This window comes from Populus trichocarpa, chromosome 15, assembly GCF_000002775.5.
Source record: "Populus trichocarpa isolate Nisqually-1 chromosome 15, P.trichocarpa_v4.1, whole genome shotgun sequence".
Lineage (NCBI taxonomy): Eukaryota > Viridiplantae > Streptophyta > Magnoliopsida > Malpighiales > Salicaceae > Populus > Populus trichocarpa.
In genome coordinates, this window is record NC_037299.2 from 2574913 (window position 1) to 2597844 (window position 22932).

The 22932-nt window shown below is 29.7% G+C and overlaps 1 protein-coding gene across 1 annotated transcript; it reads right to left on the reverse strand.

Annotated features, from left to right (window-relative positions):
* Window positions 1-5771: 5771 nt before the first annotated feature.
* Window positions 5772-8575, reverse strand: LOC18105581 (protein indeterminate-domain 16). The gene is made up of 3 exons (XM_006374161.3): window positions 8011-8575; window positions 7514-7913; window positions 5772-6862 (listed from the first exon to the last, which is right to left on the reverse strand). Exons 1-3 carry the CDS (start codon window positions 8120-8122, stop codon window positions 6007-6009), a joined length of 1368 nt encoding a protein of 455 aa, XP_006374223.1. The 5' UTR covers window positions 8123-8575; the 3' UTR covers window positions 5772-6006.
* Window positions 8576-22932: the final 14357 nt, after the last annotated feature.

Genomic DNA, 22932 nt, shown 5'->3' on the forward strand with positions numbered 1-22932 from the left:
ATAAATATTATAGTTTTTATGTTATCCTTTGTCTTTCCTTTCACGTTCGTAATCGTGTTAAAAATATTTTCAAACATGTTCTTTTCAATGTAAATGACATCAATATTATGGCTGATGAAATTGGTCTTCCAATAAGAAAACTCCCAAAAAATACTTCGCTTTAACCAATTATGGGTCACATAAAAAACAAGAAACTTCTGTTTACCGGTTTGAAAACCAAACACAATGTCATTCTACTGCGACACCACATTATATAATTCTTCACTCAACGGTACTGGTGGTCTAATATCCCTTTCAACTTTACTAACAAAGAAGTCTTTTTTATTTTCCATAATTTATAAAAAGAGAGAGAGGATGTTTTACCACTATTTATTAACATGAAGGCCTTATTATTTTCCGTACAATATGAACATGCTAATTTTTTATGCGTACTCTAACCAGAAACGATTCTATACTCAGGAAAATCAATGATAATTCATATCAAAGATGCCTTTATCTAGAAATTTTGTTTTCTCGAGACATCATACATCATAGTCTTGGATGACCACAACTGCTTCAACTCATCAATCAACGGTCGAAGATAAACATATATATTCCGATCCATACTATTAGGACTGGGTATGATTGTAGATAAAAACACGAACTCTGACCTCATACACATCCCAGATGGCAAGTTGTAAACCATGAGTATCACCAGTCAACAAGAATAAGGAGTAGCAAATGACCTGAATGGATTAAATTCGTCTATATACCTACAATGTACGTTTATTGATTCAATTAAAAACTGAGGATACACCTTATTAAAATATTTATAGGCTTCACCATTGGATGAGTGCACCATGACTTCATCCACCATATCATTTGAATGATGTCATATTATGTGCTTATTAGTTTTTGAAGACATGAATAACATTTGCAATCTAAGAGTGATTGAAAAGTATCTAAGTTTTCTAAATGCGATAAGAGTCCTTCCTCTACCAGTTATGGGTTTATAATGAGCATGCTCACATGTTTTGTACTCGATCAAATATGTATTTTCAAGGTAGTACAACATGTAGATGTTTAGGCACATGTCAGTTTTATGGTATCCTAGGCCGAGGGGTACTTTTATTATGGATTTAGCAACATAGATGTTCTCTTTTAGTCTATTTCCTTAAAGTAAAATGCTTTTCACCCATTCGACATTTCTGTCATAACTAGCCTCACTCTGCTCATGATTTGACTTGATGGTGAACACTTGTGCAACAACCCATAATTTATTATGATTTGTGCACCCATCCCATAATGGTTTGTCGGAATCTTTTAAAAGATAAAAAAATCTGGTCGCATCTGCATTTGGTTCTTCATATACGATTGAACATTCATCTGCATAACCTTGATTCATTCTCATCTCACCCATAACCATATTTATATAAGGATTATTATTGTCATCTACAACTTCATGCACGTTGCTAGAAATAGAAGTTGACTCAATCATCCTTTCTACCATGGTCTCGTAAGGAACGTATGGTTTTCTATATGCAAACCAACACAAGTATTTTCCCATGAACCTCTTTTTTTTGTAGAAGATGCATTGTTATAATATATGGATCAAGATTTTTTTTTATTTTTACACCCTTTATATGGATATCTAATACCATCTCCACTAATATTTCTCGGATTAGATAATACATAATTAATAAAACCCTCAATCCAATTACAATAATCCATCATACGCAACCTTTTTGGTGAATCTTGATACATCCTTGAATGATCATTCATTTCTTATATCAAACCTATATAGAATATCGATGACAACATGTATTAATTAATTATATAAACTAAATAAATTAGCTAACAGTATAACTCAAACTTGTTCAATCTATTTTGATAGTACTCTTAAATCATTATCAATTATCTACATAAATTCAAATTCATACACATTTACTAAATTTTTTAACTCAACAATAAAATTGACAAAATATAAAATACACCAATTAAATAAGCCATTATTTATTTCATTACAAAACATCTAAGTCAAAAAATCAAAATCAATTTCATCAAATTACAAACAAATACAATTTCTCAAAATCTCAAATAGACCCTAACATGAACAAATCATACATTCATACAATAAATATCCATGGGAAAAAGCTAAAAAAACAAGTAAACGCACAAAGAAACTACATATATTACAAAAATATGTAATAAAGATTAATATTTTAAAATTGAGTTCAAACAAAAAATGGATAATTTTGCATACTTGATGTGGAGAATCCTAAAAGCATTGAATGAAAACAGTGATGCAGACAGACTGAGTGTTGGGGTGGCAAGATTTGTGGTGATAGGACATTGATTTGTGATAAAATAAGGGGAGGGAGTCTGCTGTTTTTTGTAGAGGAAATGGAGGAAGAATTAAAAATGGAGGAGGGGGGTCGCTCGCTAGGTCATAACTTAAATATTACCAATGGATTCACAAATGAATATTTCTGACGAGTTTATTCCGTCGGTATTTTCATATGTAAAAATAACATGTCATTGTATCTTTTTGTTTTTTTTTTTAATTTATTATTTTATAACTGTAATTACATTGGTATACACCAACATAAATTTTCCATCGGTTTATACCGATGGACATAACAAGGAACTATTTCTTTAATAAAGTTTACCGCAATCTACCGATGAAAATTTTTCCGTTTGTATTTGCCATTTTTTTTGTAGTGGATTCATGATATTTGAGCCGAGCAAACTTAAGAATTTCTTCCAAGATGGAGTCAATCATGAAGTTGAGTTCAAAAAAAAAAAACCTTGATCAGTATGATCCAAGCAAAATATATATAAGGTTGTTTAATATGTATCACACATGTGGATTGGACCTTATGTACTCTATTCTTATTTAGTTTTGTACTTGAATCATTTAGTTATATGGATTTAATTTAAAATCATTAGATAGTTAGGGTTTATTTTGTAAGCTATATTATATAAATAGTTGAAAAGCATGTTTTTTTTTAACCATAATTAAGAATTGAATAGAATAAATGCTTTTTTTTTTTTTAGGTTTCTTATTAAACTTTAAGAACTAATCAAATATATTATTTTTGTGGCGTTCTAACAATATACCTTCGGTTTTTGGTTCAATAAATCACATTGATCAGAATTTTCTAATATAATTTTATCTTTCTTAAATAAGTATTCAATTATTAATTGTGGATTCTAAAATTTAACACAAGCTATTATGAGAATATATATCTTTTATTATCGAATAAAAAAAAACTATTCTCTTTTTCTTGTAGACAATTGGGTAATAATTGATTTTCAAATCTGACATTATGAATTGAGCTTGATGTTTAGAGATTTCTGTAGGGTTTTAATTACTGTCCCTATCTGTTCCAAATTAAAGCCTGGAACTTCTGACGAGTATGCTCGGAAGATATGAAAAAAGACAAGTCCCACCAGCATATAGGGTCCTTTTAATAATAACAAAGGATGAAAATGTTGGTTGGCTTAGGGTTTGATGATTCCATGAAAAGATGAGGTCCTTACAGACATGAAGGTAAGAAGGTAAGCTCCTGCAAAGTTATCTCGTATTTCGCTTTATAAACCCTACACATTGTTTTCGCTTTCTTTTCGCTTTTACAGAAGCAGAGAAAAGTCATCCATACCATGCAGGTTTTGGCACCACAAGAAAATGAACCTGTGATACCATAAACCTGACCACCTACTGTATTTAGCTTCTTCTTTTTCTCAGTTTTTTCAATATCATCTGGCATATTTATAAAAAATCCAAGTGTAGAGAGGTCCCCAGGATAGCATACCATAAACCACATGGTTATTATTGGATAGCAGATTGAAACTCTATAGATTATTGTTTTTGTTAAGTAGTTATATTTATTATATATTTAGAATATAATAACATAAACAGGTTAAAAATATTAATCTTTTGTGATCAATGAATGCCACGAATTCTTTATGGAATTATAGATATTCAGCAGAGTAATTATCTCATATGCTCGAAGCTTGTCATTTTTTTTCTCTTTTATTAGGAAGATCAGGTGGGTATATAATCATTTTGTTTTGTTTCAAGGGAAAAGGCTTTAGAGAAAGTGGGTTGAAAATTGGGTTCTTCAAGAGGCATTTTTCTTTTTTTAAAAATAAAACTTAACCAATGTATAATTCTAAATTTTAGATTAAATGCTTAATTAATAATCATTTTTTCTTTGAATATATAGTAAAGAAAATGACAAAATGGAACTCTTTAAATTATTTTTGAAGCCAACTCTTTCTCCTTTCTCATGATCAATATTCTTGTGCATTTAGTATTGGATTTCAAATCTGGGAAAAGCGTTTTGTTTTTGAAACTGGCTCGAATGTCTTCACAAAATTATCGCCACCATTTATGCCCTATATTATTGGAAGGAAGAGATGAGAATAGCCCACCAAATACTTACCTCAACATGACCTCACTTTTGACTTGAAGGGCATATTATACACAAAGCTGCAAAACCCATTAGATACTAGCTACAACCTCCGTGAAATGATTTCTGTGGTTGGCCAGCCAGTTGTGATATATCAGAGAGAATGAATGTAACAAAATCTTGAGTCACAGAGCCACTATCTCATGAACTTTGACTGGTAAGGTATAATAATATATAAGCACGAGCTTCCTTTTTCACTGATGAAATAATTAAACTTGACTAAAGTTCTGAACTATATGATTCTGCAATTACTTCTGCAAAAACAATAAGACAATAATATTCGAAAATAAGCCAACCTTATCAGAAAGCAATTAACCTCGAACTTGCCCTAAAGTACTCAACTATGGGTATTATTAAGTTGATGCCAATTAAAAGGGGGAAAGAAAATAAATAAATAAAGAGATTGATTTAGATGGAAGTTGTAGAATGGAATTAAGGCAATAATATTGGGTTGTTTTTTTATAAAAAAAAAAAAAAGAAAAGAAAGAGAAAGAAAAATGCAGCACATGCTCCCACGGCAAAAAGCAAAATAAATTTCTTTTAAAAGGGAAAAGTATATGTCTTTTGAAAAGCTCAGTTAAAGGTCATCCCTTTGCCTTTTTGTTTGGCTGAAGTTATGAAAGAAAACATGAACCAGAAAGAGTGTCTTAACACCAAGAAATTTAACATTCAGCTCAAAAAAAAAAAAAAAAAAAGCTTTGAATGTCTCTGCATAAATGGAAAGATGCTTTGCTTAGCTCTTCTTAAATCTGTGCCCCACTGGCCCCCAATGGGGCTCTGATTCTTATGCAGGGAGAGAGAGAGAAAATATTGTTTGTGAATGGAGTTTGTTTGTGTCTATGTCTTTGGAGACCTTGAGAGGGACGAGTGAGCCTGTCATTAAGCCTTACAACTGTGGCACTGAAAAACATGGCGTTCTTACATTTACATTTATATGAGAAGACCAGAAGATCAGGATCAAAAGGACTATCTGATTCCTCTCACTCTCGTTGTTTTGTGTTGATAATTTTTTTGAAATTTTTATGGGCTATAAATATTGGTCAGCAGTACTTTAGCCTATATTAATGGTGTGGGAAGGGTCACCTTCATTTTCTGACTTAGGCATGCAAACATATCCACATAGTCCAAATAGAAAATCCAAAACTACCAAAAGTTTGAAGGAAAGGAGTTATGATTGTCTCTGAGCTTATTCAATGAAATAGTTTCAGAGTAGGAAACCTAATGAACAACTCATATTTAGCAATTTCTTTATATATATATATATAAAAAACTCCATATAGCAAGAGAGGAACAGGTCCACAAATTTGAATCAGAAAATTGAAAACCCATTATCATAATTTCCATTAATTACCAAAATTAACGAACAAATAATAACTTCACACATACTGATTGATATTACAACACTTCACTAATCCACTTGAGATTATAATCACAACACTCACTTGGTATAATGATCAATAGATAGAAGAAAAAAATTATAAGAAAGAGAGAGAGGCGGATGGGGTTAATAATGAAGAAACAAATACATAGCTAGATAGGAGGATTAAGTATTTCATCTGTTAGAAGTTTTTGCGAGACCAATCCCATTATTGTGCTCTACTTCGCCTTCTGTTATAGATGATGACATGTAACTGAATACCAAAGAGTTTTCATCTGTTGTTGCTCTTGCATGGAACTTCTGTTTGCAAGCATGACAAGTGATTTGTAGAATAGTGGAGTTGATTTGCTTTATTGCATGCTGTCTCAAAGCTTGTGCTTTGCCTAGTTCAGCTTGAGCTTGTTGCCTAATTCTCTTAGCATTGGCGAATTCTTGCTCTGCCAGTTCAATCTGTCTTTTCGCTTGTTGTCTTGCTTCTTCAGCATAAATCTTCTCTGCCATGGCCATCCTCAACTGCTCTCGTGCCTGTTCTTTAAGCCTTGAAGCACCCAATTCAGGTTTTGGACTGTTATTGCTCTCTCTAGGAAAGCTTTTGCCAGCATGATCTTTGTTTGTGTAAGTGATGTTTGATTCATTTCTGTCACTAACATCACTTGACCCAATTGAGAGCTGCAACTGAGTGGAATGATTATCATCTCTCTTAGGAGAAACTGAGACCTCAGGGGGATTTCTTGATGTGGTCGAAAGCTGAAGCTCCAAATTCTGGTAGTGTGCAGCACTTTTTGAAGAATCTGTTTTATCCACAACATCGGTAGCCGTAGTAGGGCTAAAGAACATGGCATGATCACTCGTTGTTGTTGGCCTTGATATAATCAAAGGAGGCCAAGGAGCTGTACTAAAATTGTTATCACTAGAAGGACTTGGACTTGAAGCAGTTCTAGACAAGCATGCAGCCGGTTGTAGCGACTGTGATTCTGATCGGAGTCGCCCCATATTGCAGCTATCTTGGTGTTCAATAAAACTCTCAACTCTAAACACGAAAAAAAAAAAAAAAAAACCCTTTTAGCACCTATAAAGAAATACAGAATAATAACTATATTGAATACCAATTGATGAAATTGGACCAGATGTCATGCTCGTACGTTGTGGTAAGAAGATACTGAAAAAGGGTCCTTGTTGACGAAAGGAAGAGATCAAGTAATAAGTGCATTAAACAAAAAGTAAAAAGAATTGAAGGAGTGATAATTAACTAATGCTTTTGAAATGCAATTGACTTAGTGGAAGAAAATATTAATTAAATATTTGGATAAAACCATGTTTATCACAACTTTAAGCTAATCATTTACCAGAATAGATACAACTTACAAGAGATTGAACAACCAATAATAAATAAATAAATAAAAACTGTTTTTGGGTCTTGAGCAGTCGATGGAAGGAATTTGAGGGAAGAAAACCACCTTCAACAACTGATCTTTGGGAACCGTGCTCAACAACTGTCAATAAATGGCAGTACTACTTATAAACTTGGATTAATTAAGGTTCCATCAATCAAAAAGAAGAGCACCATCCTCTAGGAAGGAAAAAACATATCTAGAAATAAAAATATCGATGGAAAAAAAGAACAGCAACCTGAGAAAGTTAACATGGATGGATCTATAATAAATATTATTAAATAATTAACCTGGAAAAAACACGGCCGCAATCACAAGAATGTCCACGGGTGCCACAGGTTTTGAGATGAGCTTTGTAATCAGATTGAACAGCATAACCCTTAGAGCATTTTTCACAAACCCATTGTTTGTGATTGCTATGTTTTCTTCGAAAATGTTTCTTTATACCAACAAGATCACCAAGCGCGTGACAAGGGTCATGGTGCAAGCAACTAGGCTCTGGACATACGAATACACGTTTCCTTACAACTGGGGTCTCTCTCTTTAGTAACTTCCATGGGACCTTATGCCTTCTTCTATGCATCTGAAGGTTTTGGTCTCTTTGAAACCCTTGGTTGCAGATCTCACAAACGTAACGATCGGATTCCAATAGTGTTTTTGGCGATAAAGAAACCACTTCTGCATCTGGATCTATGCACACCAAAACAAACCGATGAATATGTTTATACATGTACCTAGAAACACTGGACAAGAATTCAAGAATATATATATGCATATAACAAATTACCTGGTGTTCCCGCTGGTCTTCTTTTCCTCTTGTTATTGCTATTTCCATTTTCCAAGCAAAAAAATGGCTCAGGATTAGACGGAAGTGAAGAGGGAGAGCTATTGGCTAACATGGATGAATTCTTGTTGATTCTATCTTGCGTGTGATTATAAAGAAGCAGAGAAACAATCCCCTCTCTCTCTCTCTCTCTCTCTCTCTCTCTCTCTCTCTAGAGTGTATTTTTCAAGTGCTATGGATGTGTGGGGGAGAGAGAGAAGAAATAAGAGAGCTATAGAGGTAGCTAAGCTAAGCTATAGAAGGAGTAGTAGAGGAGGAGGAAGGAGGAGAAGAAAAGCTATATTTACTTTGGTTTTCTTTCGGTTATTATCAGCTTTCTTTATTATCTCAGCTTTCTATCAGCTTTCTTTCTTTCCTTTCTTTCCTTTGCTGCAACACTCATCTTCGCCAGGTATGTTCGTAGAGTCTTCTTCTTAAAAAGAAAACAAGGGAGAGAAAGAGAGAGAGGGGAAGGGAGAGAGAGAGAGACAGAGACAGAGAGCCAATCACATTGATCGAAACTTGATCCCACAACCAGAAATATGGGCCAGAAAGGAAAAAAAAAAAAAAAAAAAACATCCCCACAAAGAAACAACCAAAGTCTTGTAATTATTTGGCTTCACAAACAGTAAAAAATTTGCATGCATATATACAAAGGCTAGGAGGAGGACATCTCCCTCTAAATACACGCAAGCTACCTATTTTTGTCACCATTTTATATCTTCTTCTACTGCGACCCCTACTATTCTCTCTCTTCCTTTCGTAACTTGAGGGGACTTGAAGATTCTCCATTGACCAAAGTGCCCTTTCGTAAGACCTTCAGTAACTCTGGTTAATTATGGATCTGAAACTGGAGCAGCTTTTTTAAAAAGGTGAAGTTGAGGATGATCAGTCACCCTCATGGGTAGATTAGTCAGATAGAAACTTGTATCTCTAAGCAAGATGGTTATCTTTAATTAATTGGGATCATTGGCCTATGTTTGAGCTTAAATATGAAATTAATCCATACTAATATATAAAATCTTTCATTATTATATGCTTGTGTTATTAATTACTTTTTATTAGAAGAGGAAGGGTAAGATTTAGACTTGTAAGCTCTTTGGTTAAACAATCAGAAGTTATTGATTAAAAGTTTAAGCTATTATTTATATTATACTTTAATAAAATATAGATAAGATTGATCATACTGTTAAATAAGTATTATTTTTTTATATAAAAGTTTATAAAAAAAAAACACTAATTAACATAAAATATTTCTTTAAAATTTTCATGTTAAATTAATGAACTTATACTATTTTGTGATCGTTGTACATTAAAATTAGTATAGTTCGATCGGTAAAAATATAACTAGAACTCAAAACTTTATTCTAATTAATATAAAATTGTTACTTGAATTAAGAACATTTATTTTTAATTTGTTGAATAATTATGATGGATTGAGATATTCATATGTATGTATTTCAAATTTTAATTGCATGTTCGTTTCAATTTTTTCCCAATAATATTTTCATATAAAAATTTTAATATTATATATTGTTTTATGCAATCGACTAAAATATAAGTTAAACAACTCGATTGATTTATACTAGTTCTAGATCCATTTTGAAGTGAAGAAAAGTCAGTAATAAATAATTATAGAGTTATTCTAGAGATTTCTAAACTAAAATGGAAAAAAAACCATGATAAAAGAAATTTTACTATACCAAATTGGAGTAAAAATAAAATCATTAATTTTGATCAAATCTAAGTGTTTTAACGGTATGTTTTCGAGTAAAAGGAAGATTAATCACTATCAATCGAAAGTAATACATTTAAAAAGAAAAAAGAAGATCTTAATTGCATGCTTGAATATATAAACTAGAGATTTGTCAAATTAGAACAAGCAAGAAGAACTTTCTCTGTATTCTTTTGGATTCTTGCTCGCCTAATTTTAAAATCCTCTACTTATACTAGCTAGTGATTAGTTATTATACTAGCTCCGAAAGCAGAAACCATATCTAATTAAGTTAATTTCCAAAACCAAGCTGTCCTTCAAATATTAATATGATTTTTTATTAGCCCATTAGAGACTTGTCGTTTCCATCTCGCCTCAGCTGGTGTTAGACAAATTAAATACATTTTGTATGGTCCCAAAGTAGTGATACGTATGGTCCAATTTGAATAATTGAAGGCTAGAACTAGTTTTGTTTTTATATTTTAAAAGTATTTTAAAAAATATTAAATTTTTTAATTTATTTTTATTTTAAATTAATATTTTTTTGTATTTTTAAATCGTTTTGATGTACTGATATCAAAAATAATTTTTTAAAAATAAAAAAAATTATTTTAATACATTTCTGAGTGAAAATCACTTTAAAAAACAGCTATCACCCCCTCTTAAACACCCAAATACATGTGTAATCCATACTCTTGCATGTACTACATACGTACGATTGAAGTTGATCGTTCCTAATACATGATTAATTCAAGTGCTTATAACTCTACGTAGCATAATAGCTCTAAAAAGGGCAAAAGTACTTTGAATTAATACAAACGGCATGGAGGGTGCATAACATCATTGCATGACACGTACCACTATACACAAGAATATACCATGTCATTGGGCCCCTAGATCTAGGCCTTTTCTAGTCCCAATCTTGGCCCATTTGGAATGATCCCTTGCATGTTGCCATAAAATCAAACCACCATGATCCATTGATCTTAGCCATCGAATGCAGGAGCTACTCTGGGCACGAGATTCAAGCACCTCAAGGAATGGTGGGGATGATATTGTGCAATGTAACATGATGCATGGAAGGAGCATGGAAGCATCTCTCGGTGACAAAAGAATCTAAGTAAAGGGGAAACTCCAACACAAGAGATGTGGCCTCCTGTTTGGTGGCTGCCGGGGGAAAGTTTGGGACCCGCCTCAATGCCCTACCATAATTTCACCACCTCACCACGCATATCAACTTTATCTGTATATGGATTAGTATAATGAAGATAAAAGGAACCTTATATAGCATACAACTAGAAATTAAACAAATACACATATGTATGCACTTAAAAAAATCACCAAGCCATGAATATATACAAAGCTTAATAATGTCAATATTTTTAGAGAGAGAGAGAGAGAGAGAGATCTTCCTTGATGGGTCAGTGCTCGTAGGTCGATTAATTATGCTTATAAAAGAAGGGAAGGACTGCTATAAAACAAAAGAAAGTAGATTAATCTAGTCATTAGTGTTAAACAAAGTGTATGAATAAAAGATTCGGGATCAAGAACACACAATTGGGGAAGATGATTGCAAAGGACATTCACTTGCGATGCTGCATGTGTTTGAGAATCCTACTCCCATCATCCCCCCATTCCTTCCAACACAATAAACTATGTATTATACTATAATTAAGCTAAGCAGCTTTGCTTTTCATTCTCATTATTATATTTCCTGTTTGCATCGTGAACAAAGTAGCCGCAGGAAATATATATAGAGTTAAGATGGGGCCAAGCTAGTATAGTCATTAACCTTATTTTCTTGGACCTGCCCGATCCCTAGAAACAATTATATGTATTGATTAATTAGGTTAATAAAAAAAAAAGTGAAGATGATGGAGTGAAGAGGGAACTTTCGGTCTTGACCAACAAAAGGCTACTGGAGGGGAAAAACAATGTTTCTTTCTCTCTCGCAATGAAACTGAAGTCATGTTCATAGTAGAAAAGAGAAATCAAAAGTGAATTTATCGTGCAAATCAATCCACAGGCAATTAACTTGAATCTGTTGGCAATTTTGGTGCTTGTGTGGTATGTACTTGCATCTTCTATATAACTCAATTTAAATCTCAAACTCAAGTGAAGATTAAAAATATAAGATTTTAAATTACTAGATTTGAATTGTTTTATTAAAAATAAGTACTTGATTTGGATATATATTAATTAAAAACATTGTAATCTTTAAATAAAAAGTATATGAGAACTTATGCAATGCAATTGGGTTAAGGAAGCTTAAAAAGTAAAACCCTTTTCAGTTAATGTATCTTGATCATAAGCATCTACATGAACCCTAAATCTCGTTCAAGTAGTAGCCTTTTGTCATGTGCCATTGCATGTGATCCTTACTGAAACTACTAGTCTTCTTGCTTTTTAATGTAAATGTTACATAAGCAAAACTCTCAAAGAATCAATTTTGATTTATCAAAACAAACCCATTTGTTAGTTGTTTCCTCATCCTTTATAACACCATTCTTTTTTGTTTATTCTCAAGCAAAACTTTCACCAATTATATAAAAAAAATTTGAAAATTGTGAAGTACCACTATATATGCAATATATGCATACGAATAATATATATTCTTACAACTAATTAAAGATATCAATACATCCTTTAAGCCTAACTATTCATGTGATGTTTGAAAAATTATAAGGATTTCACTTAATCACAACCAAAAAATCTCAAAACACCGATGAAATATTCTGTTTGTGTAAACACACTAATTATGTCGATATAAAATCATCGACGGATTTACCAATAAAAACGTGTAGACAATAAATATCTTGTCATTAATGTCATATCTGTTGGTAATTTCATCAATGCTTTTTATACCGATAAATTATTGTTGTCAGTCTTTAAAAAAGAGACCGACCAATATCTATCATCAAATTTGTTGGTGAATATTACCAAAGAAATTTTGGCAGATACTTTTGTAGAGAATCTGTTTATGTCACCGACAGTTTTCCAACAAAACACCGAAATATATATGTAAGTGATTTTATCGGGATGGATCAAAACAATTAATAACTCTCTGTAATTCTCCAATAAAAAGTTTGAAAATTTATCGACATAAATTTCATCAGTATTTAAACAAATTGTATGTTTTTTTAAAAAAAATGATATAAAACAATTTCACAATTCAATTAAACAACATCAAATAACTAATTTAAATTGAAAAACAAATTTTATAAAATGTAAAAATCATTCGCAAGCTCCAGTTGTAGGTGGGGGTGGAGGGCGAGGAAAATCTAATGGAGGTCTGCAAGGGGGAAGGTTATGATTGGAAAAGTATGCTTCATACTTTGCCATGAGCTCCTCCAGCTTTTTTTTTTTTTTTTTTTGCATTCATACTTTGCCTCAATACTACATCATACAATTTTTCACACAACAGTACCGATGGTGGAACATCCCTTTCAGTTTTACCTTTCAAGAAGTCATTTATGTTTTTTTTGTATCGATGATGACTTGGCAAGAACTTCTAGTTGAAATTTTAAAAATAAAAGAAGAAGTTTTATCACTGTTATTTAAGATGAAAGCCTTATTGTTTTCTATACAATATGGACAAGCTAATTTCTCAAATATGCTCCATCCCGAAATCATCTTATACACAAGAAAATCATTTATAGTTCACATTAAAGTTGTTTTTATTTAAAAATTTTATTTCTTTAAGACATCATATGTGAAATCTCTAGATGAACTGTCTCAACTCATTAATTAAAGATTGAAGACAAACATCTATATTCCTACATGAACTGTAAGAATCAGGTATTATTGTGGATAAGAACATGAATTTTAGCCTCATACACATTCTCAGGGACAAGTTGTGAACTTTTAGTATTATTGTCCAAAAAGAATAGGGTGCAGTAAATAACCCAAATGGATTAAACTCATCTATAAACAAATCACGACGCATGTTGTGTGGTTCCATTAAACTCTGATTATGTTCCCTATTAAGCTGCTTCCAAGCTTCATCATCATAAGAATGTATCATTACTCCATCCTTCATATAATAAGAATGATGTCATGTCATGAGTTCAATTCTCTTTGAAGACATAATAACAATGATGTCATATCAGAGGCTTGGCTGTCTTTGAAGACATAAATAATATTTGCAGCCTAGGAGTGAATGAAAAGTATCTCATTTTTTTGTATGTCACAAGTGTCCTTCCATTACCTATATTGGGTTTATACCAAGCATGCCAACAAGTTTTGCACTCGGTTAAATTTACATCTTCACCATAGTACAACATGCAAAATTTAGACACATATCAATTTTTTAGTATCCTTGACTAAAGAGTTTCATCATGGATTTTGCAGTATATAAATTCTTTTTTAACCTATTCCCTTCAGATAAAACACTTTTTGTTCATTCGATTATGCTATCATAATCAATTTCTCTCATATCATAATATGACTTTATGGTAAACACTCATGTAATGACCAATAATTTATTATGATTTGTGTACCCATCTCATAATGGTTAATCAAAATCTTTTACAAGATCGAAAAACCTAGTTGTATCTATATTTGGTTCTTCATCTACACGTGAATATTTACATGAATAACCATGATTTATTCACATTTCATCCATCACCATACTCCTATAACAATTACTATTATCATCAACAACTTCTTGTTTGATGTTAGAACTAGATGTTGAGCTAACAAATCTTTCTAACATGGTCTCGTAAAGAACATAGGGTTCTCTATATGCAAATCAACACAAGTATTTCTTAACAAATTTTTTAAAAAAAGATGCATCATCACAACATATATCTAGTTTGAGGAACATTTTGCTTCTACGCTTCACACATGAACATTTAATTTAGCCTCCATTAATATTCATCAAATTTGAAAATATAAAATTAATAAAAACTCGACGCATCTAATTCATATTAAAAATGTACCGCTTAAAATAAAAAATTAAAGTTTTTAACTGTCTGTATTAATTGAGAGTCGCACCCTAATCTTCTCTAAAGAACCTCTTTTTAACTAAAATTCCTTAAAACTAGCTGCTGCATTTACATAGTTGACAATAATTGAAACACTATTCAAAGATACATAGTTAAATTCAGACATTATGACTAAACAAAATCTAATTAAAGGATTTGGTCACTCGAGAATTTTCAAACTCAAGTACCCTCCATTTCAATACTATAATCTATTAACTTAATTATTTAAAAGTTATTTTCAATTTTTCAAATAAGACCACTTATTTTACTTAGAATTTGATTCAAAATAAAAGTTTTTATGATATATATGCAATAAATAAAAAATAGAATAAACTTATCTCTTAGAAGAGTATTTCTTGGTGCAACAACCAATCATACCCAAGCGTGTATTCACAAGGTATATGCACAAGTAAATGCTCAATTCCATTCCACTCCTCGAAAGAGAATTATATTTGAAAGTTACGCGGGGCATGTAACTAGTTAATAATACTATAAATTTTCCTATTTGATAATAGAAAATATTAAAATAAAAAAAATCAGTCAGCATCACAATGCCAAGTGTTGAAGGCATCAGATCTCACCATATCCATTTTACTATTATTGTATAGAGGATAAATAGACTAGACTAATATGAATATGAGGAAGTGACAGTACAAAAGAGGATCATAGAAACACGATCAGATTTGCTCCAAGATAATGTTGAAAAAAAAAAATTTAAAAGCTAGAGGGCCGGCCGGCATTGTTTAAAGGAGAGGTAATAGCAAAAATAAAAATAAAATAATAAAAAAAAGAAGTCTGTCAACCTCTCCACCCTCATTCTAGCTGCAATTTTAACAGGTATATTTTTTTCTATCTCACTGTCTTACCCTATTATTTCTTTATATTATTCCTTTTTTATAATATGATGATATCAATTTTTTTATATAATTTGAAGGTGTTTAATCACTTTTTAAGAGAAAGATTGAAAAAGATAATTAATTGAAAATTATCATAATATATGACTTAGAAAAAATAGTATCCTATATATTAGAAAGTAATATAAAACTATTATTTGAATCTCATCTAAAAATTTAAAATATTGAATTTAAATAATTTTTTAATATGGTATCAGAAGCTTGTTGACTAAACATTTAATTCGAATTTCACCACCTTCATTTTATTTAATAAAAATTAAATACAAAACAGTGTAATTTTATATAAATTTCAAACCCAAAATACTTTTAGTTAAGAGATATATTATAGTTAAATGTAAGAAACATCAACTCTCATTATACCCATTTTATTATTATTTTATAGATGATAATGAAAATTAAAAGAAAAACATAACACCAAAAAAAAAAAAAGAGACAATAATTAGCACCTGAAAGACACGTTATGAACAATATATACTATTAGCAGAGGAGTCTTGGAAAGAATCAGCGCTCAAATACTAAGCTGGGCATACCAGACACTGCGTTTCGCTCTGAGCGTGCTGGTGAAATTTATAATTTTTTTATAATTTTATACTAAGTTGGTGAATTTTTTTTATATAGTAATTACACCGGTTTTTTTTTTGTTAAATATAGTTTTTTAAAAGAAATTTTATTTTTAAATTAAATTAAATTAATAAATTTCATCTCCTAACATTTAATTTTTCATTGTTGAGTTTCTCAATATAATTTGGATCGAGAATTTAATGGATTCCGGGTTTGAGAGTTTGACTCAAATTTATAAGGTTCAAGATCAATTATTCTTTAAACTTTACTTAAAAATTTAAACTATTGAATTTAGATGGTTTTTTAATATGTTATTAGAACTTTATTAGCTAAGCGGTCAATTTAAATCTCATTATTTTTATTTTATTTAATAAAAATTAAATATAAAATAATATAAATTTATGTAAGTTTAAAGATCAATAAATTTTAAGTTGATGATTGTGTTAGAGTTGCGTGTAAGAAACATCAACTCTCCTTGTATTATTTTTATTATTATTTTATAGATGATGATAAAAATTAAAAGAAAAACATAACACGAATAAAAAAAAAAGTATTTGTCAATTGTAAGTGAGGAACGAGCGTACATGGGAGACAATAAAAAGTAAAATATAAAAAACTAATAAAAGCCCGGAAATATCCAAGTTGCAATTAAGTGCCTAATTAAGAGGTTTAAACCTTTCTAAATTTCTAAAAATGGTTAATTATTTTTACAAATGATCTTGAGAAATAAATAAATATTCAAATCCATTAATCATTGATGTTATGGTTCTCAATCTTTTATTGTGAATAAATAAATAAATAGAAAAGATTCGAATTAATAGAAGCAACATTTAATGAGCTTGTCCCAACAATTTACGACCAAGTATAAATATCTCTGTAAAAGTTTTCATTACCACTTAATGGCACTATATGCTCATGAACCTGGCCAAAGAAGAAAGAAAAAAGCCAAGAACCCATGAATGCTAATTAATAAATAAATAAATAATAAATATTTTATTTATATTTTCTCACAATGGGGCTAGCTCCTTTCCTACCATATATATGGCCTGCCTACTCTTACTATATGATTCCAAATAAATCAGAAATACGGAGAAGGAGAGGGTATGAATGTTGGGTGCATAATGGTATCTCTGTCACCTCATAATTTCATGATGGGAAGGCAGAACGTAAGGGCCCTCCCTCCTTTCACACTATTCTCCGATTCCTTTGTCTATTTCATCTTTGTTCGTATTTAAAAGGCTTCACCAGTACATTCACGGATAAAGCCCGATTGTTTTATGAGCTAATACATATTTAATTAAATTACAATTAAAACAAAAGCTAAAAGACATAAAGGATTCATTGTGGACCACCCAAAAATTTCCAATAGTAAAATAATCTTTTAAAAAAACTAATAAAACTTGTTATTGGGTAATATAATTTTTGTTATGAGAGATTCATTATACATTACTAAATTTATTAGGAACAAATAATATGTATATATTTTTTTAACACCTTAAAATGATTTTAATGTCCTTAAAGCAAAAAAAATAAAATTCAAATTGAGATTCATGAGTGTTTCGGTCTTTTTATGTTTTGTTAGCATAGTTTGATTACACTACTTTTAAATGTAAGAAATTAAAATTGATGTACAAGAACTTCTTTGTAATTTCATCATAGCTTTTTAGTTATCAATACGTGTAACTCCACCTTCCGTAACAACATTGATAAGTATTATGTCATCCTCTTAATAGTGGCTAGATTCGTGTACACAAAGGAGCATTTATTGGACTTCAATGAGTTTTTTTTTCCTTTTCCTTCTTGTTTTTTCTCTCCTCGTTTTGAAAATACATATACATAGAGGAGCAACTATTGGACTCCAATGAGTTTTTTCTTTTCTTTTCCTTGTTGTTTTTTTCTCTCCTCACCTTGAATATACATACATGAACATAGAGGAGCGTTTATTAGGCTCCATGTGAGTTTTTTTCTTTTCTTTTCTTTTTATCTCATCACCTTGAATTTTATGCCAGCCTTTCAAAAATTAAATGTGTCCTCTAGATTTTATTCGTATTAATTTTGATTCTCATTCCTTTTGTTGTTATTTGTTTTGCCTTTAATGCTTTTTTATGTTAATTTTTTTTTCAATTTTATCCCTAAACATTTTATTTCATTTAATTTTTGTATCGAATTTGGTTCTTATTCTTTTGATTGCTATTTTTTTTTATCATTTTCTTGAGTTTTCTTTCAATTTCATCCCTCAATATTTTATTTCATTTTTGTATCCAATTTGGTCTTCATTCTTTTGATTGCTTTTTTTTTTTATCATTTTCTTGATTTAGTTTTTTTTTTCAATTCCTCCCGTAACATTTTATTTTATTTTATTTTTATCCAACTTTGTCATTATTCTTTTAATTTCTATTTATTTTATTTTTAATTTTTTATGATTAGAAATCTTGCATTATGATTTTTTCTTGTTTTTCTTCTATGAGATAATCTCAGTTTCATCATTTAGGTTAGCATGATTTAACTTTGATCTTTTTTTAGGTCTCTTTTTAAATTGATTTTCTTTTTTAATTTCATCATTCGACATAAGGTTATTGGGCCTTGAGCTTCATGATTTTTCTTGATTTCCTTTCTTTAGGCTTATCATGATCTCATATCCTGGATCACGAATTAGTCGAATTAACCTATGTTGACTCAATTTTTTTTACTTGATTTTTTTAGTTTTTCCTTTCATCATTTTTTTTTATTGAGAGTTGAGCTCCATTGTTTTATTCTATTTATTTTGTATTGATTTATCTCGATTTCAGGACCAAACCAAGGATTTGGCATGTTGACTGATCCAGCCATGTTTTTTTGTCCTCTTTTAAAATCAGTTCATCATTCAATGTTTGATTTACTGTAATTAAGCTTCATTTTTTTTCTCTTTATAAGGTTATACCATTCTCATTTAGTTTTTTTTTTTTTTTTTTTGCTATCAAATAAGATCATTGAGACCTTTTAGAATATTTTAAAGGAATCTTATTATAATATTGGCAAACATTTATTTTTTCAATTGGTCATTTGCGCTTTATTTAATCACATTATTAAATTAACTGAAATTATTGAACGTATTCAAGTCAGTAATTCTGGTCCTAGATTTTTCTTACTCCTTTAAAATTGTTATCATCACCTTGACATTCTTTTTTTATGTTAGGAAAAATCTGACCAAGCTTGCAGGGTAGCGCAAGCCATCTATTTAGTAAACTCTTATGATGGGTTTACCTTTGTAGTCTATTAAAACTATAATTACATTAAATAAAAATTTAAAAATAAAAAGGTTTAGTAAGAGGTGAGATATTTTGGATTCACAAAGTCTTAGTCCTTTCTTTCTTTGGTCATCAATTTTTTTAATCAGTTTTATCATTCAATATTGTTTTGATCGGGGTTTGGAGTTGATAATTTGTTTTAAATTGCCTTCTATATGGTTATTATGTTCTTAAAAAATATCTTAACATCGAATTGGTGCTCGATTTTACAAAAAGGAATTTGATGTTATTGTTCATAAGAGATTGAAAATGAGGGCACCAAGTTTAAAACAAAGAAAAAATGGTAGCCGTTTTATTTAAAAAAAAAACCTATGGTGTCAATTTATGTCCTCTTTTTTAGGTCATAATTTTTTTTATCATTCAATATTGTGTTGTTTGGGATTTGAGGTTGATAATTTATTCCTATTTACTTTTTATTATGGTCTTGAAAAAAAAATCCTACATTGGGTTAGTACTCGATTTTATGAAAAACAATCATGACATTGAGGGGATCAAAATTGAAACAAAGAAAAACTGGGAGCCTTTTTTTTATATATATATAAAAGACATTATGGTGTTTATGCTTTTTTGGTAAATTTCCCAATAAGATATTTTAAAATTTTCCTTCTTTTAGTTTGGTGATTAAATGTTTTAATCCAAAAACTTCATTTTATTTACATTTCAGTTTTTGAGTTTGAGAGAGAAGAAAAGTTATTGGAAAACAATATACGAGAGAATTCCACATCAATGATTATACTATATATCTTATTATTGATATGGCATCTAATATGGAAAATAATTTTCCTTTGCTGCTTTAACTCATTCTCTTTGACTTGAACACTCAATGCATAACTAACTCTAAATGACTCATCCTTGCTTCTTCATCACTAACATCTTTAAGCAGTGACATCTTTTCATCATCATCATCATCACTTTTGTTTTCCACATCCCCATGATCATGCAAGATCATATCTCTTTTGTTTAGATACTAAAAAGTTATGTGTTAACAATGAAAATATTTAATATTATAATTGTAAGGTGGTTGAGATTTAAATTTACCTTTAATATTGATGGAGACTTCTTTCTTGCTATTAGGTGTTTCAGATTTCTGTTTTGAGTAGCCTTGTCATTCTGCTTTCAATTTGGTCTTCATAAAAAAAAAACGAACTACAATTTTAACTTAACTTTGAATGCCCTTTTCTTTTTAGTTTTGTTTTACCTTTGTAGTCATATATATCATATCATCTAATTCTATATTGTTCTATAATTTCATAACATTTGCAATCTCTAGATTCAAACAATTCAAAAATCTTGTCATAATAGCAACCCTATCATCTTTTATATTTTCTCAAATTATAGCTACCTCTATCTCTTTAAGGTAATCATGTACTCTCTTAGAACCTTGAGGTTATCATTGTCTCATAACCCATGTCAAGGGTTGACGGATTAATCTAAGTTGATTTAATTATTTTTGTGTCTTTTTTTAATTGATTTTTTCAATTTCATCCTTTAAAATCAATTTGAATGAGAATTATGTTTTATAATTTTTTTTATTTACTTTTAATGAGGTTTATCTTGGTCTCATGACCAAAGTTATTTTTTGTGTTTTTTTTATTGATTTTTTTTTCAATTATATCTTTCAATATTTTGTTAATTGGAATTGGTTTTTATATTTTTTTTATTTGCTTCTTATGGGGTTATCATAATTTCACGATCTAGGTTGTGAATTTGGTAGATTAACTTGAGTTAACTCGAGTTATTTTTAGGTGATTTTTTATTTTTTTTTTATTTCATCCTTCAACATTGAGTTAATTGAAAATTAGGCTTCATGATATTTTTTTTATTTACTTTCTATAGGGCTATTATGGTCTTATGACCTAAGTTGCGAATGTAGAAGCTTAACCTAGGTTGACCTGGATCGATCCAATATGTTATTATCTCAAATTGTTTTTTTTTAATATATTATTTTTATTTTTTTAATCAAACTATGTTTTTTTACCAGTAGTCTGAGTTGTTTTAAACTTTCTAAGTTAACATGATCATATTAAATCAATTTTCAGTATAAATATTTGGATTAAAGGCGTGAGAATCATTTTTTAAAAAATATTTATTTGTTACACATGGAAACAAATTTTCCATAAATACACCGATACACTAAAAAATTCTTTTATAATAAAAAGAAGATACAAAATCTTATTAATGTTTATTATATTTTATATAACAACAAGTCTTCTTTATAGAGTGGAAACAATATTTTGTATCAATATGATTATTAGAAAAAAAACAATGATGACTTTGCAATTATAATATTATTAGAAAAAAAAATAAACAGTTATGTGCTGTTAATTAAACAGTCAAATCTATAAACTAATTTCTTCCAATTGGAAATAAAACAAATTTAAAAAATATTGGTGTTTTTCCTTTTAAAATGGTGGTTACGAGGCCTTAATGAGGCGTTGAAAGTGAAAAGTTGTGAGAATTATGAGCACCGTACGTTGGTGGCTTTAAAATATAGTTTAATTAATTAGAGCTAATTAAAGTTATGATGGTTTTCTTTTTCTGCAATTATGAATTTGTTTTTTAATTACGAGGTTTCTTTTACTCATCGTGTAATCTATCTCCTTCATCCTCGAAATGCATAAGATCTAGTCAATTATAGCTTAGTCTATGTTGCTTGATGAAACTAATTAATCAGTCCCTATTGGTAATTAAATAAAATAAATAATCACTTCATCGATCACCATTGACTTTTCTCAATTTAGTCATTTTTATTTTAAAAAAGCCTTATTTCCTAATTAAAATTTATTTTCTTCCGTACTTATAAATTGGATTGAAAATATAAGAATTAAATACATAATCTTTGAAATTGTGAGGATTTATCAATTAATTTGTTGAATAACAGAGACCGAGCTGTACTTAATGATCTCAGCATAAGTCAAGAATTGGTTAAATAATTTTGCATGTTCGACATACTCTGTTTGATTTCAGTATAATAATAATAATAATAATAATAATATGTTAAATTATGTATCGACAGACTTAGCTTTAATATAAATAATCCAAATACAATGAGAAATTCAGCACCACATGTGACTCTGTGACTTGAATGACCGACAACATGCGATCTTTGTCATGTTGAAAATAAATTCATCAACCAACATCCAATGTAATTCACAATATCAATCAGTTGATAAATAATAATAAAAATAATAATAATTAATAAAAGAAAAGGTTGTTCTTTAATTATTTCAATTGGCATGTGGAATCATTAACTGAAGACATATAAAAAAAGAGTAGCCATGTATATTGTTGATGATTTTATTTTTTTTTAATTTAGGACTTGGTATGTGTTTGTTAGTATGGTGACGAGTATTTTTATAAGTGTTTTTTAATTGAAATATATTAAAATTATTTTTTTTATTTTTAATATTACTATATTAAAACTA